The 13,128-nt window shown below is 47.8% G+C and overlaps 1 protein-coding gene across 1 annotated transcript; it reads right to left on the reverse strand.

Moving 5' to 3' along the window:
• Positions 1-649: 649 nt before the first annotated feature.
• LOC308657409 (keratin, type II cytoskeletal 1-like) lies at positions 650-6,317 on the reverse strand. The gene is made up of 9 exons (XM_081309097.1): positions 5,581-6,317; positions 4,424-4,638; positions 4,048-4,108; positions 3,541-3,636; positions 3,204-3,368; positions 2,947-3,072; positions 2,209-2,429; positions 1,585-1,619; positions 650-1,493 (listed from the first exon to the last, which is right to left on the reverse strand). Exons 1-9 carry the CDS (start codon positions 6,166-6,168, stop codon positions 1,108-1,110), a joined length of 1,893 nt encoding a protein of 630 aa, XP_081165223.1. The 5' UTR covers positions 6,169-6,317; the 3' UTR covers positions 650-1,107.
• Positions 6,318-13,128: the final 6,811 nt, after the last annotated feature.

Raw genomic sequence — 13,128 nt, forward strand, 5'->3', positions numbered from 1 at the left:
TGGTGGTCAGATTCAAACTCAAGCACATCTGACTTCAGCCGTCTGTGCTTCTGGCCACTCTGCAAACCCTTTGTACTACATCACAGGTCCGGTCTGCGTATTGACAAGGGCACCTCTTAGACTAAGCAGAGCTTTGGGTGGTGGCCAGAAAAGGGAGAGAAATGGCATATCCACCTTTCTATTACCACTCTGGGTTCTTGAGCACCCCTACAGCAAAGTCTGCATTTTGGCTACAGCAGCTTATTGGTCCCCACCTCATCACTGGCTGTGCCGCCTAAACAATGACTTTTCAACGCAATACTCTCCCTTTTTCCCAATGTCAGACTCCTTCCCAACCTGTTTGCTTGTGTCCCTTCTTTAAGAAAGCTTTCTCAGATCAAGAAAACCTGCCACCCCAGAAACTTCATTTCTCCCAAACATTTCCATCCTCTGGGAGAGAGCATGACTCTCTTTATGATTTCACATAGTTGAATGTTGCCCTACCCACCCCCCATCTTGCTCATGTTCAAGTGTCTTGACTCCTCCACGCGCCATGTGACTCTAGTGTCTTCTTTCACTCCCACAAAACATCCATCCAGGGGTAGTGCATAAACAAAGGAGATAGAGGCCGATGGAGAATTTCAAATGCAGTTTATTGCAGCAAAACAAGGAAATGGGGAGTTTAAGACCTCTCCATAAAAGACAAACATCTTGCATACACCTTATATACAAAACCAAAGCAGCACAGAGTTTGCTGCAAGAGACAGGCTATTAAGGAGCTGTCCAGAACATGCTCTCTGTGCACGGCAAAGAAGCCCTGGGTCTAATTAGTCCTCGTCTGGCTGGATCACTGAGGCTATTTGAAATGTCATGTGTGTAGTGGTAATTGCTGAGCTATTCTCAGGCAATGCACAAAGCAGGGTTTTAGCCAGGGGACTGAGACTGTCATTGATCTAATGACTTCTTTTGGAAGCAAAGCAGAAAAGAAAGAGCAAGGGAAATAGGATGAGATGGTGTAGCTAACCATAGCTCTTTTCTCCAATAAGGCTTGGGCAATTGACCTTGGTCTTGTCAAGCACATTTGGTAGGGATGGAGAGGGAAGAGCTAATGGAATAGAGAGCACCTCTTTATCTGGACCCTCGGGAATAACTGGTGGATACAAACTTCACACTAGAACTGCCACCAGAGCTCTTGACACCCCCAGAGCTGGATCCCCGGCCTCCAGAGGAGCTGTAGCTGCCTCCAGAGCTACCACCACCGGAAACCCGGCCGCCAGAGCTTCCGCCACCCATTCCTGAGCCACCTTTGTGGCCTCCACTGCTGCCTCCAGAGCCGTAGCTGCCGCCTCCGCCGCCACCTCCGGAACCATAGCTGCCACCTCCGGAGCCGTAGCTACCGCCACCTCCGGAGCCATAGCCGCCACCTCCGGAGCCATAGCCGCCTCCTCCGGATCCATAGCCACCACCTCCTCGGCTACTACTTCCACTGATGCTGGTGTGGCTGGTGCTCACAGCTGCAAAAAGACACTTGGTTATCTCTAATCCCACTCCCTTTCCAACCCAGCAGACCCTGCACATGCCCCTGAGAAATCGGCTTGTACTTACACACACTCACGTTGGGGGCACACTCTCCAGACATCCTGTAGGAGAAAATAAATAAGCAAATCTCTCAGGACACTGCAGCTTCACAAAGCCCTTCCTCGTGCTTCCTCGCAAGCTTCAGTCAGCTCTCAAGGAAGGAAGCCCATGGAAGTGATCAAACTCTTGCCATCTCAGAGACTCTGCCTCGCTGAGGATCCTCCAACCCACCTGATCTAAACCTACTCCAGCTCCACTGGCCTCCCAAACCTCTGCTGTTTTTCTAAGCAAAAGTACAAACAGGCAGGGAGAAATCCCCATATACAGTAGATAAGAATCTTGCAGCCAGTGAGGGCCACCTGTGAAAGGATTGACTTTGTGACAGGTGATAGCTGAGCCCACCCAAATGAAGAACATTGCAAATATAGAAATGTCATAAAAGGAAAGAAAAGAGAAAGGAAGGAAAAATACAAAGGAAAAGAAATAGAGACTCTGGCTCCCAAAGTGAACCCCAAGTCCTTACTCCTGCCCATGCCTTCACTTCCCCACACCCAGGTCAGGCCATCGTCCAATGGCTGCATCTTCAGCAACCATCAGCTTGCAGGAAGGAAGCCCATAAGAAGTGACCAACTGCCAGGGTCCCTTCCTCACCTGCTTTCCTCTCCTTCCAGGAGGGTCCTGTAGGTGGCAATCTCCATGTCCAGGGCCAGCTTGGTGTTCATCAGCTCCTGGTAGTCACGCAGCAGCCGGGCCAGGTCCTCCTTGGCCTGCTGAAGGGCATCCTCCAGCTCATTCAGTTTGTTCTGGGCATCTTTGAGGGCATTCTCACCACGCTGCTCAGCATCACTGATGGACTGCTGCAGGTGGGAGATCTGCAAAAGAGAAGCCAGTGCATTAAACCCGCTCAGAACACCCAACCCTGCTTTGACCCTCCCATGGCAAGTCCATCCCCCACCCCATGAGGTGAGTCCTGTAGAACCACTGGACATTAAGCCACCACTGGATAGCACATCACCAGGCTGACTTCCTTGAACGATCTTGGCCTTGACTCAAAGCTCCTCCAGCCTTCACAGACCTGCCATTCTTCTCCCAGCCTGCCCTAAAACCTCCTGCTGCCTCTCCTCCCACTCCTTGGCTCCTAAGTCCCACTTGGGGTCATAAGCTAGGTCACCCATCACATCCTCTCCTAGATCATTTTCACAAATTTCCCTTTTAAAAAAAAAAATCCTGCTGACAGCTAAGTTCTGGAAACCAGAATAGTCACTGAAGGTACTGGAGACAATGTAGCCTTCTTCTGGATTGTCAGACTCAAAGCTGGGAAACTTCCCCCACAGCCTGAGGTACACCCTCATTCCACACAGCTGATCCCTAGAAGAAAGAAACAAGTACCTGCTTCTTGACACTGTCAATTTCAGATCTGAGTCTTTGGATCACCCGATTCAGCTCAGAAATCTCCATCTTTGAGTTTTTCACACTGTCACCATGTTTGCCAGCAGTGACCTGCAGCTCTTCATACTAAAGATGATGGATCATGTCAGTGAGATGTGGGTAGAGCCAGGAATGCTTGCACACACAAAAATGGGAGAAAGCACAGGACAAGAAGTCAAGACATTGCAAGGGAACTGGCTAGTCATTCGGACACTCACCTTGGTCTGGTACAGGGCCTCGGCCTCAGCCTTGCTCCTCTGGGCAATGTCCTCATACTGGGCCTTGACCTCAGCAATGATGCTGTCCAGGTCCAGGCTGCGGTTGTTGTCCATGGACAGGATGACATTGGTTTCACTGATGTGAGTCTGCATCTGAGACAACTCCTGCAGGACATAATAGTTCAGTGACTCCTACAGTACTGAAACAAAAAACCTCTTATACAGAGGGAGGTTCTGGAGATGGAAGATGCATTTCTATTCTTTTGGAAACAGGTGGGTTCTGGTTTAAAGGTTCTATCTTCAATTAAATAGCCTTGGTTGAAATCAGAGGACTTACTGCTTGGAAGAGTGTGGTGAGGAATTCAATTTCTTGCTGCAAGTTGTCAACTTTGGCCTGAAGGTCCACCTTAGTCATGTAAGCACCATCTACATCCTAGAGGAACAAAGGACATCATGAAGCCATACTCTTTCCAGGATGGATCCCTCTCTCCAACTATGAGGGGCTTCCCAAGCAGGAATGAAGCTTTGGGACTACCCCACACCTCTTTAGCCCAGAGAGGTCACGGTTTCTGGGTTGCTCTGCTGCTTGGCATCACTATCAAGGGAGATTGCCTGACTTGCTAAGAACTCACCTCCCCAGTACCACATGAGATGCTGAGAAATATGGAGGAATTAAGTACTCAAGTTAATGCCTGTCCATATTATGTGAAAAAACAACTCTCTTCCAGATATTCAGCAGACCCGCTATGTGGTTCTCTACATCATGGCTTCTTGCTGCTTATGAGTGGAGACCCTATTCTATTATGTATTTCAGAGGTATGTTCCATCCACAGGAATTGCTCACCTTCTTGATGGTCACAAATTCATTCTCTGCATTTGTCCTCTTGTTGATCTCATCCTCATATCTACAAGGAAGCAGAAGTGATTAGGAGATTCAAAGGGAGTGAGACCCAAAGTCCAGCATTCTAGACTAAAAGTGGCCTTGCCTGTTCATAAGTTTACTATTGAGAATCAGGATATCCTGGCCACCCCTTTCTTCTGAGCAGTAAAACCACTAAACTATTTCCACCTTCTGAGAAGATGAAAATTTCTGAAAACACCATGCTGATTTGCCTCTAACCTAAGGAAAGACAATAACTACAAATGCATCATATTCTCAGCTTCTCACTTTCTGGAACTCTTGTAGAGCAAGAGCCAAGTGCCCAGCCAGGCTTCCTTACTTGTTCCGGTAATCCTCCACCAGATCTTGCATGTTCTTCAGTTCCGAATCCATCCGAGATTGGTCCCCCTTCAGTTGGTCCACTCTCCTTCGGAGGTTGGAAATGTAGTTCTCGAAGTAGGGCTCTAAACTGTGGGTTCTTGTGGTGGTGTCCACCTGCTGCAGCAGCTCCCATTTTGTTTGTAGCACCTGGTTCTGCTGCTCCAGGAACCTCACCTAAAAAACAAGACCCATTACCCCTAGTGCAGAAATGGGGTCCCATGGGGTCCCAGTGCCTCATTTGGGAAAGAACTTCAATCCTATTTCCTGGCCATGACAAAGGGAGAAACAAGAAGATGATGATCAATTTAGCATCATCTTCATAACAAAACCCAACTCATTTTAATTCAGAGAAGGATTAGAAGGAAGTAGCTATACAATACCTGTAGCAAAGCCCATTAAAAATATTGCAATGATTCTTTGGAATAGATACATGATATTCAAGAGCTTTGCCAAATTTTTTCCAATAGATGACCATAAGAATTGGTTTGTATGACCTGGGCATATACACAGTTCAAAATTATGCTGAGAAAATTCAAACTTGGGATTTGAAATTTTTTGTGGATCCCTTGGATTGACAGTATTGATGGTTAAGAAGAAAAGTGGAGAAGGTTTACATGTTTATCCAGAACTGATGATGGGAAATAAAAGAATTTTAAAATACTCCACTGGTCTAGTACCAATGTGAAATTCTCAGAGGGTGGAGCTCTCTTCTGACAGCCAAAAATGTTCTACACTGACTCACTCCACCCTTTCTGCTACATCAAAAAGCACTCTGTCCACACTCAGTTCTCTTTTTTATGGCTAGGAAGACACTTCCATGGTTCTCATTGTGCCCTAGAAAGTTCCATAAGCCCCATTTCTATTATCTTCATTCAACAGATCCCAATCCAGCTCAAGAGCTAAACAAAAACATTTAAGGTAAATGTTCAAGAGAAAGATGTCATTGGCATCATTTCTGAGTATAATTCTAACATATCTCCTAGAAGCCCATTCCACAAAATATCCCTTCAGTCATCCAAACACAGAAACATGAAGTTGAGCCCACATGTTCTGGGCTGCTCCAACCTCACATGACCTAGGAGCAGCTCTCCCAATGCACTGAGCAGATGAACTCACCTTGTCAATGAAGGAGGCAAATTGGTTGTTGAGTGTCTTGATCTGTTCCCTTTCTCGAGACTTGACTTTTTGGATCTCAGGGTCAATCTCCACATTGAGGGGTTGCAGAAGGCTCTGGTTGATGGTGACTTCTTGGATGCCACCAGGGGGGCAGACAGGCCCAAAGCCACCCCCATATCCACCAATCCCAAATCCACCACCTCCAAAACCTCCTCCACTGCCAAAACCACCAAAGCCTCCACCTCCAAAGCCGCCACCACCAAAGCCACCACCACCAAAACCACCACCGCCAAAACCACCACCGCCAAAACCACCACCGCCAAACCCACTACGTCCACCTCCTCCAGCCACACTTATGGAGATGCTCTTGCTGCCACCAAGATTAACAAGACTCCGACTGCCAAAGCCACCACCGGCACCTCCAGCACCTCCACCACAGAATCCTCCTGAAATTCTCCCGCCACCTCCTCCACTGCGGCGGACAGAGCTGCTGGTGGACCTGCGATGGAGGCTGACCATGCCTGCGGAGCCAGAGCTAAAGCCCCTTCCGCCCCGGCACACCGACCTGGAGCTACACTGCCTGCTCATGGTGGCTTAGAGAAAAGTAGGAGCAAAGAAGAAGAAGGAAGGAAGGAGCTGAGCACTCCTCTACCCCAAGCCCAGAGACTTCCCCTTATATACAGGGAGGAAATTGGGCTTGGTCCTCCAGAGTCAGCGGAGATGCAGCGCCTCAGAAGGGTTTGGCTTGCCTGCAGCCATACAAGATTTTTACGAGCCTCAACAATACGATAAACACTACACACCTAGCTCCCAGGATGGGCTCTCGAAAGTGCTGTGCAGGCAAGATTGGCTCATGTGGTAATCATTTTATCAGACGAGATCTCTCCTCAAGCATTTGTGACTTTGGGAAAATAGGACCCCACATCTGCTACCTGATGTTTCTTAGAAGGATTTCATAACCCCTGTCACAAAGGTATGTAAGTTCCATTCTCAGCTTGCCCTTTTGATCTACCAAGCCCACTCTGACACCACGAGTAGCAGGTGCAATTGCCCATGCTTGGATCTCTGAAGGAACTCTGAAGGACCCATTTCTGAGATCTGTCCTCCAAACCCCAAAGCTCACCAAATTGCATCCCCTAACACAGAGTAAGGGCTTCAGTAACTAAAAAAAAATGTAGAAGTTTTTAATGTAAGCTTTCACAAATGCACCACACTGGTTGCTTAAAGGGAAAGATGCTATCATCAAACAGGATGGGTAGGTAGGAGGTCTGGGAGAACAAGAGGGGAGAGGTAGTCTTTTCTAAATTTCCCAGTTGTTTCTTTTCTTCAAAGGTAGACCAGGCCAGGAGACAGACATCAGAGGCATGACAGAGACACCAGCAACAGAAAACAGGTGCCCCTGGGTGGTTTGCAGATGTCAGTTGAAAAAAGCACACAGAGCAGTGAGATGAATAGATATTTGGTCCATTTGGTAAAGTGAAGGACGGGGAGGTGTGGAGCCCCACGGGGGTCCCATCCTTTCATTGGCCCATGAAAAAGAGTGAATATAGATTTGGAAAGGAGGCTAATATGGGAGTCTAGAAAACCTAATCTGAAAAGTTGCCATGGTTTCCGGAGGCAATGATAGTAATGATGATGGCAATAACAGCTATCATGTATCAAAAACTGACCTGTGTCAGGTACTTTTTATATATTTTATGTGTATTAACTATCACAATTACTTTGAGAAAATACTATTATTCTATCCATTTTTAAATGAGGAAACTGAGGCACAAAGATTGATGAGCCTCCCCAAGTCTCCACAGATGGTAAGTAGCACAGCTAGGATTTGAGTCAAGGATGCCGAACTATATGTAGTGTGCTAATCCTAACCCATGTGTTAGACAACAGCACAGCAATTGACTTTAAGTTCTGCCTGCTGTGTTAAAGGCAGATTGCATGGAAAGCTGTCCCACTGCTGAGGGCTTTGAGGGCAAAAAAGCTTATTTTATCACTTTGAGTCCTTTACTCCTGGCACATGCAAGTACTTGCAAAATATTTCTTTAATTCACTCTGAGAAGGAGAGATTGGAGATGCAGAGTTCAGGTAATCTTAGATTTTGTCCAGGTACAAGAGGATTCCGCATGTATTGCAATAGGCAGGGAAATCTCAGGGCCCTTCCTGGAGAGCAGCACTTGATCAATGTTGGTGGACAACAGTGGCAAGATCTGGAAAGTCCAGAACCCCACACAGACTGTCATTTGTAGACTTCCTAGAAGTCAGGCAGGCTCCCCACTCTTGCATATAAGCAATGGAAGACAGTGGAGAGAAGCCTGATCTAACTTCACCTGACTGCTAGCAACTCTTGTCAGTGGCAAATCATAGACATGGATGGCAAGACTCCACTGTGGAATGCAAAATCTGCAAGAAGTCTGGGAAGAACATCTGGCCCCATTGACCTGTGGCTCTGATCCAAAATTCAATGTCAGCCTTCTGCACCCCCTTCCCACCTCTGACCCTGTCCGTCCTTTCCCATGGTGTTTGCTCCACACCCTCCTCCAAAAAGTACCTCCACCTCTCATCTGCTCTCTCTCTCTCCCTCCCATCTCCATGACACTGTTGTCAAAGACTCTGTACTAGCACTAACATCCTTAGGCTGCTAAACCAAGCATCTCTTTAGGGAATGAGTAATCCAGGTCTTGGGAACAATAGGGTCTGGGATGGTCCTGGCATGGCAATCACTGTTGCCTAATCATTTTCTGACAGGCAATCAAAATTATTTTAATTCAGCATACTCCCTATGAGACATATCATTCTGCACAATCTATTCCTTCTAGCATTTTGGAGGAGCATGCATGTGTGTATGCATACATGTTTGCATGTGTGCACGCACCAGCCCAAAGCAGATCCTTGTAGTGATCTGCGCTTTCAAACTAAGAAACTGACCCAGAGAGAAAAAAGTAATGGTCAAGCAATAGGCAGATGACAAACAGAGCTGCAGACATCTGAGAAGGCAGAAAAGCAGGAACTAGAAGGAATAGGAAGGCATAAAAGTCACCATCAGTTTACATTTGCACAGTTCACCCCACCAAGTACCTGCCCAAGAGTCCTGAGAACAAGGCAGTCAAGCTCTTTCCAATCCATTAGATAAAACAGAAAACGGAGGCCCTGGGAGACTGTGACTTACTCTAGCCACTACAGTTAGGAAAAGACACATCTGGGACTAGACCTGAGGCTTTCTAGTGAGATTTCTCCTACCCTGGAGAAGAGGCACAAAGACAGAGAAGTGAAACTGTTTCCTATAAATGAGTGCAGAGAATCACAGAAAATTCCCATCCACTGATGCTCAAAGAATGCAGCACATAACCTGCCTAGCACAGAATCAAGAATGCAGGCCCAGAGAAGTAAACAAAATTTGTCCAGGTCACAATCAATTCCCATTTCTGAATCAAACTCCTATTCTCTTTCCACTGCTCCCTTTCAAGGCAACCCAGTAGGGCTGGAACTGTAAGGCTGGAGCTCATCAAGTTCATCTTCTTTTTCTATTCATCCTCAGGACTGCAGTAGGCATATGGGGATATTAAAAAAATCACATCCAGACCGGGCATAGTGACACATGCCTGTAATCCCAGCTACTCTGGAGGCTGAGGCAGGAGAATCACAAGTTCAAATGACTATCTCAGCAACTTAGCAAGACCTTGTCTTAAGACAGAAATGAAGTTTTAAAAGATCTGGGGCTGTATCTCAGTGGTAGAGCACTTGCCTAGCATGTGCAAGGCCCTGGGTTTCATTCCCAGTACCATGAGGGCAGAGGGCATCATGTGTAGGATGAAGGTATTAACCACACATCCATACTTCTGGCTTGTTATATACTCTGCATTTATAAAATAAAGACAAAATGAGAGAGGAAAGAGGGACTAACACCTGCAGGCCCCAAGTACATGTTAGCAGCTACATCTCACTTAAATATCACAGAAAGGGGGCTGAGGTTGTAGCTCAGTGGTAGAAGCACTTACCTACTACATGTGAGGCACTGGGTTCAATCCTCAGCACCACATAAAAATGAATAAATAAAATAAGATATGGTGTATTTAAAAAGAAGCCAGGCACGGTGGTGCACACCTGTAATCCCAGCATCTCAGGAGGCTAAGGCTCTAGAGTTCAAAGCCAGTCTCAGCAATGGCAAGGTGCTAAATAAAATAAAATACAAAATAGGGCTGGGGATGTGGCTAAGTGGTCAAGTGCCCCTGAGTTCAATCCCCAGGACTCCCCCCCAAAAAATATCACAAAAACGTTCTCAAGCTGATTAGTAGTAGCCCCATTTTAAAGAAAAGACAACTCAGGTTCACAAAGGTCAAAATCCACTCCCAGGGTCACACAGCTGGCACTGACAAAGCCACACTTGTCCAACTCCAGAGCACATGCCTCCTGCGGTTGGCTGGCCTTTCTCACCCACAACACCTACATCTCTCCCTGCCCACCTGTCACCTGGCCTCACGCCATGACCCTTCCTCTACCAAGCTTGGCCCAGACTGATCAGCCCTCTTCTTTTTTCCTCCCTTTTCCTCTCCTTTTGCCAGCTTGCTTCTATTCCTCTCCAGAAGGCCTTCCACTTGCACTGGCAGCTTGCTTCAAACCCCTTCAAGTGCTAGGACCCCAAAGATCTCAATTCCTGAGTATTCGAACCTGACTGTGTTCAGTCCACTAGGCCTTGAGAGAAAATATATTTCTCCCCTGCTCCACAGGGCAGTAGGTAGACAAGCCCAGCTCTCTCCTCCGGGATTTTCTTGGATTAACACTAGGCTGTGGGCCTGTTGGTTTCTTTTCCAAAGCACAGTTGCTGCCAGATCAAATGTGCATTGATGTATAGATTGACTCATTTGCACGTGTGTGTTCATTCGCGCACGCGTACACACACACACACACACACACACACACACACACTTCCTCTGTAAGCCTTTTGGAAGCAAAACTAAGTTCTCCATGACTTTGGGTACCCTCTCAGCCTCTCTGTCATCAGCCCTTGAGGGACTCCCCGGCTGTGCGAGATGACAGAGTACCAAACACCTGCCCAGGGACTCGCACGCACCCAGAACTGATGGCTGAGAGGTTGCCACATGCAAGCTGTGGGGCACAGGCAGGGGCAGGTGTGGTGATGTTTTGAGAGCTTTTTGAGGGATGGGACTGAGAAAAGAATTAAGAGACATGCGATGACAAGCCACCCAGCCCTGCGGGACTCCATCAGGGACGTGGGAGAAGGGAATTTCAGAGGAGTGGGGAAAACTAAAGCCTGGGAGGAGTACAGGGGAGTCACAGACAATGGGGAGGCGGGGTGAGATGTTGAAAGCTGACAGGCGGCAGAGGAGGGGCCAAGGCTTTTTATGCAGGACAGAGAGATGCAAGGGGAAGAGGGGCGGCCCTATTGAAGAGAGACAGCAAAGGCGGCCCCCAGGAGCCACCCATGGGCAGTGTGGGAGCAGAGCAGCCCAGCAGCAGGAAGCCAAAGACGCTTGTGCAGGAGAGAGTCAGTGGACAGTGTCTACTCTGTGCTGTGGGGTCAGTTAGACCTGGGTCCCACTCTTGACTGCATGTCCCTAGCTGTGTGACCCTAGGGAGATCATCAACCCTCTCTGAGCATAAATTTTCTCCTTTGTAAAGCTGGGACTATATCTACCTTCCAAGGAAACTACAAGGAGTAAATGATAAAGAGAAGAGAGAGAATTCTTTCTCACTCTTGCATTTGGAAGGACCCAGAGACTGATAGAATCAAGAAAACTTTGGAACAAGCCCCTGTTTCACTGGAAATAGTGAAAGGGCTAGGAAAAGAAGTTTAAGTTTTTGAAATTAGGTTATTTTGTAAGAGAAAGTCTGAGGGCCCATAAAGTCCAACCTGTCATAGGGAAGCTAGGGATCCACTGCATAGAAGTGACGCTAAGCACACCAGACGCCGAAGAAATCTAGGGCTAGATGTGAGAGACCCTGCTTTCCCTCTGGAATGTGCGTTATGCAGGGTGAGGACCTACTCCAAGGGATGACCACCCTGGAACAGGAGCGGAAGCTGAGCTGAACACAAAGAGCCCCCCAGAAGTCCTTCCAGGCTTGGGACTGGGCCATTTGGAACCGATTGTCCATGCTGGAGAACCTCACAGCACTCCCAGTTCCCAGCCCAACCCTGCAAGAGGGTGTTGATCAACTAGAAGACCACCCCCTGATTGGAAAGCTGATAAAATCAGGGCAGCAAGTCCAACAAAACCGTGAGAGTTACACTGGACTTGAAGCGGGACTGGTGGAGCACCGAACTCATTGTTGTGAAGACACATTCTGGGCAGGGTAATGAGGGCAAGGCGGCATTCTCAAGACACTCTTCCTCAGACCAAGAGCTTTCCCAGCCCAGAAACACACATCTTGTCCAAGGTCAGAAGGAGTTAGAATTCTATTGAGCCAATGGTTGCTCTTCCTGTTTGCAATGCCCTGAGATAAAAATCTCTGTAACTGAGCCACTGGTGGAATTAAATTTAGATTTCCAGAGTGCTCCGCCCTGCCACAGCCTCCCAAAGGGAGGAGTGGTTGGCAGACTTCCCCTGGGATCTCACCACCTGAGTGTCGCTCCCTCCTGATGGCCTCCATCTGATGAATAGACGGGCCAGCTTTGCTCTTCCCATGGGTATCTGCTGTGGGAAAGTCTGATCAGGGCAGGGAGGGAGTGTTCCATACCTGGATGGCCCACCCACAGGTGGTCTCCCCAGCCCTCTCCCAGACACAGTGAGAACTAGATGAGATAATGTGAGGTGTTTTGTGCATGGTTCATAGAATTTCCTGTTTTCTCTGGGGTGACTTGCAGGTGAGTGGCATTTGCTCTTGTGGGACACTCTCCCTGTCTATACCAAGAAACCTCCTCCAGTGTCTTTTGGTGCTAGCTCCCGTTTCTCAGGTCCCTAGAGTAACTCCCTCTTTCCCTGAACATCAACAGACTTCTCCCCTGGACCCTGGTTCCTTTTTTTTTTTTTTTTTTTTTTTTTTTTTGACTGACTCTTCTTCCCTCTGGCTATTAATTCCCTGCCCTGTGGCATCTAGGTTCCAACATTCCTAGGATTGGGTCACATTGTTCCCTCCATCCCTCCCTCATCCTGTCTGATTCAGATAGTCAAGACTTCTGAAAAGTCAAAGCCACATTTTCTGGAACAACCCCAATTCCTACCCAGGAGAAGGATGGGGAAGATGACCTTGGCCTGGCCTTGCCCTTATGCTTTTTCCCAGAGCTGACCTGGATTCCTTTCGAGCATCATACATACATGTGTGATTCCAGGGATAATCAGGCCACACCCTGAAGTAGGTCTGGTGGTGCCAGAAGACTTGGATTCATTTTAGAATATTGTCTGGGACCATGACTTTCTCCTTCCCTGGCATCGGACCCTATTTTTCCCATAGAGTAGAATTCTTTTTTTCTCAGGCTCTACCACATGGACTCTTAGGGTGGCAAAGATATGGGATTCCTCCATACACACATCCCCACCCACGTTCCACTCCCTCCCTCAACCTCCTGCTAGATAGCTAGCCAGCCTCTGCTTG

Source organism: Spermophilus citellus (assembly GCF_964194105.1).
Source record: "Spermophilus citellus genome assembly, chromosome: 10".
In the NCBI taxonomy this organism is placed as follows: Eukaryota; Metazoa; Chordata; class Mammalia; order Rodentia; family Sciuridae; genus Spermophilus; species Spermophilus citellus.

Bases quoted from the DNA above. Each gene is read 5' to 3' on its own strand.
- LOC308657409 (XM_081309097.1), bottom strand. From the start codon at position 6,168: ATGAGCAGGCAGTGTAGCTCCAGGTCGGTGTGCCGGGGCGGAAGGGGC. The intron at 3,637-4,047 runs GTGAGCAATTCC...TTGTTCCTCTAG, and splicing joins AATTTGTGACCATCAAGAAG to GATGTAGATGGTGCTTACAT. The intron at 2,430-2,946 runs GTACTTGTTTCT...TCTCTTTTGCAG, and splicing joins TTGACAGTGTCAAGAAGCAG to ATCTCCCACCTGCAGCAGTC.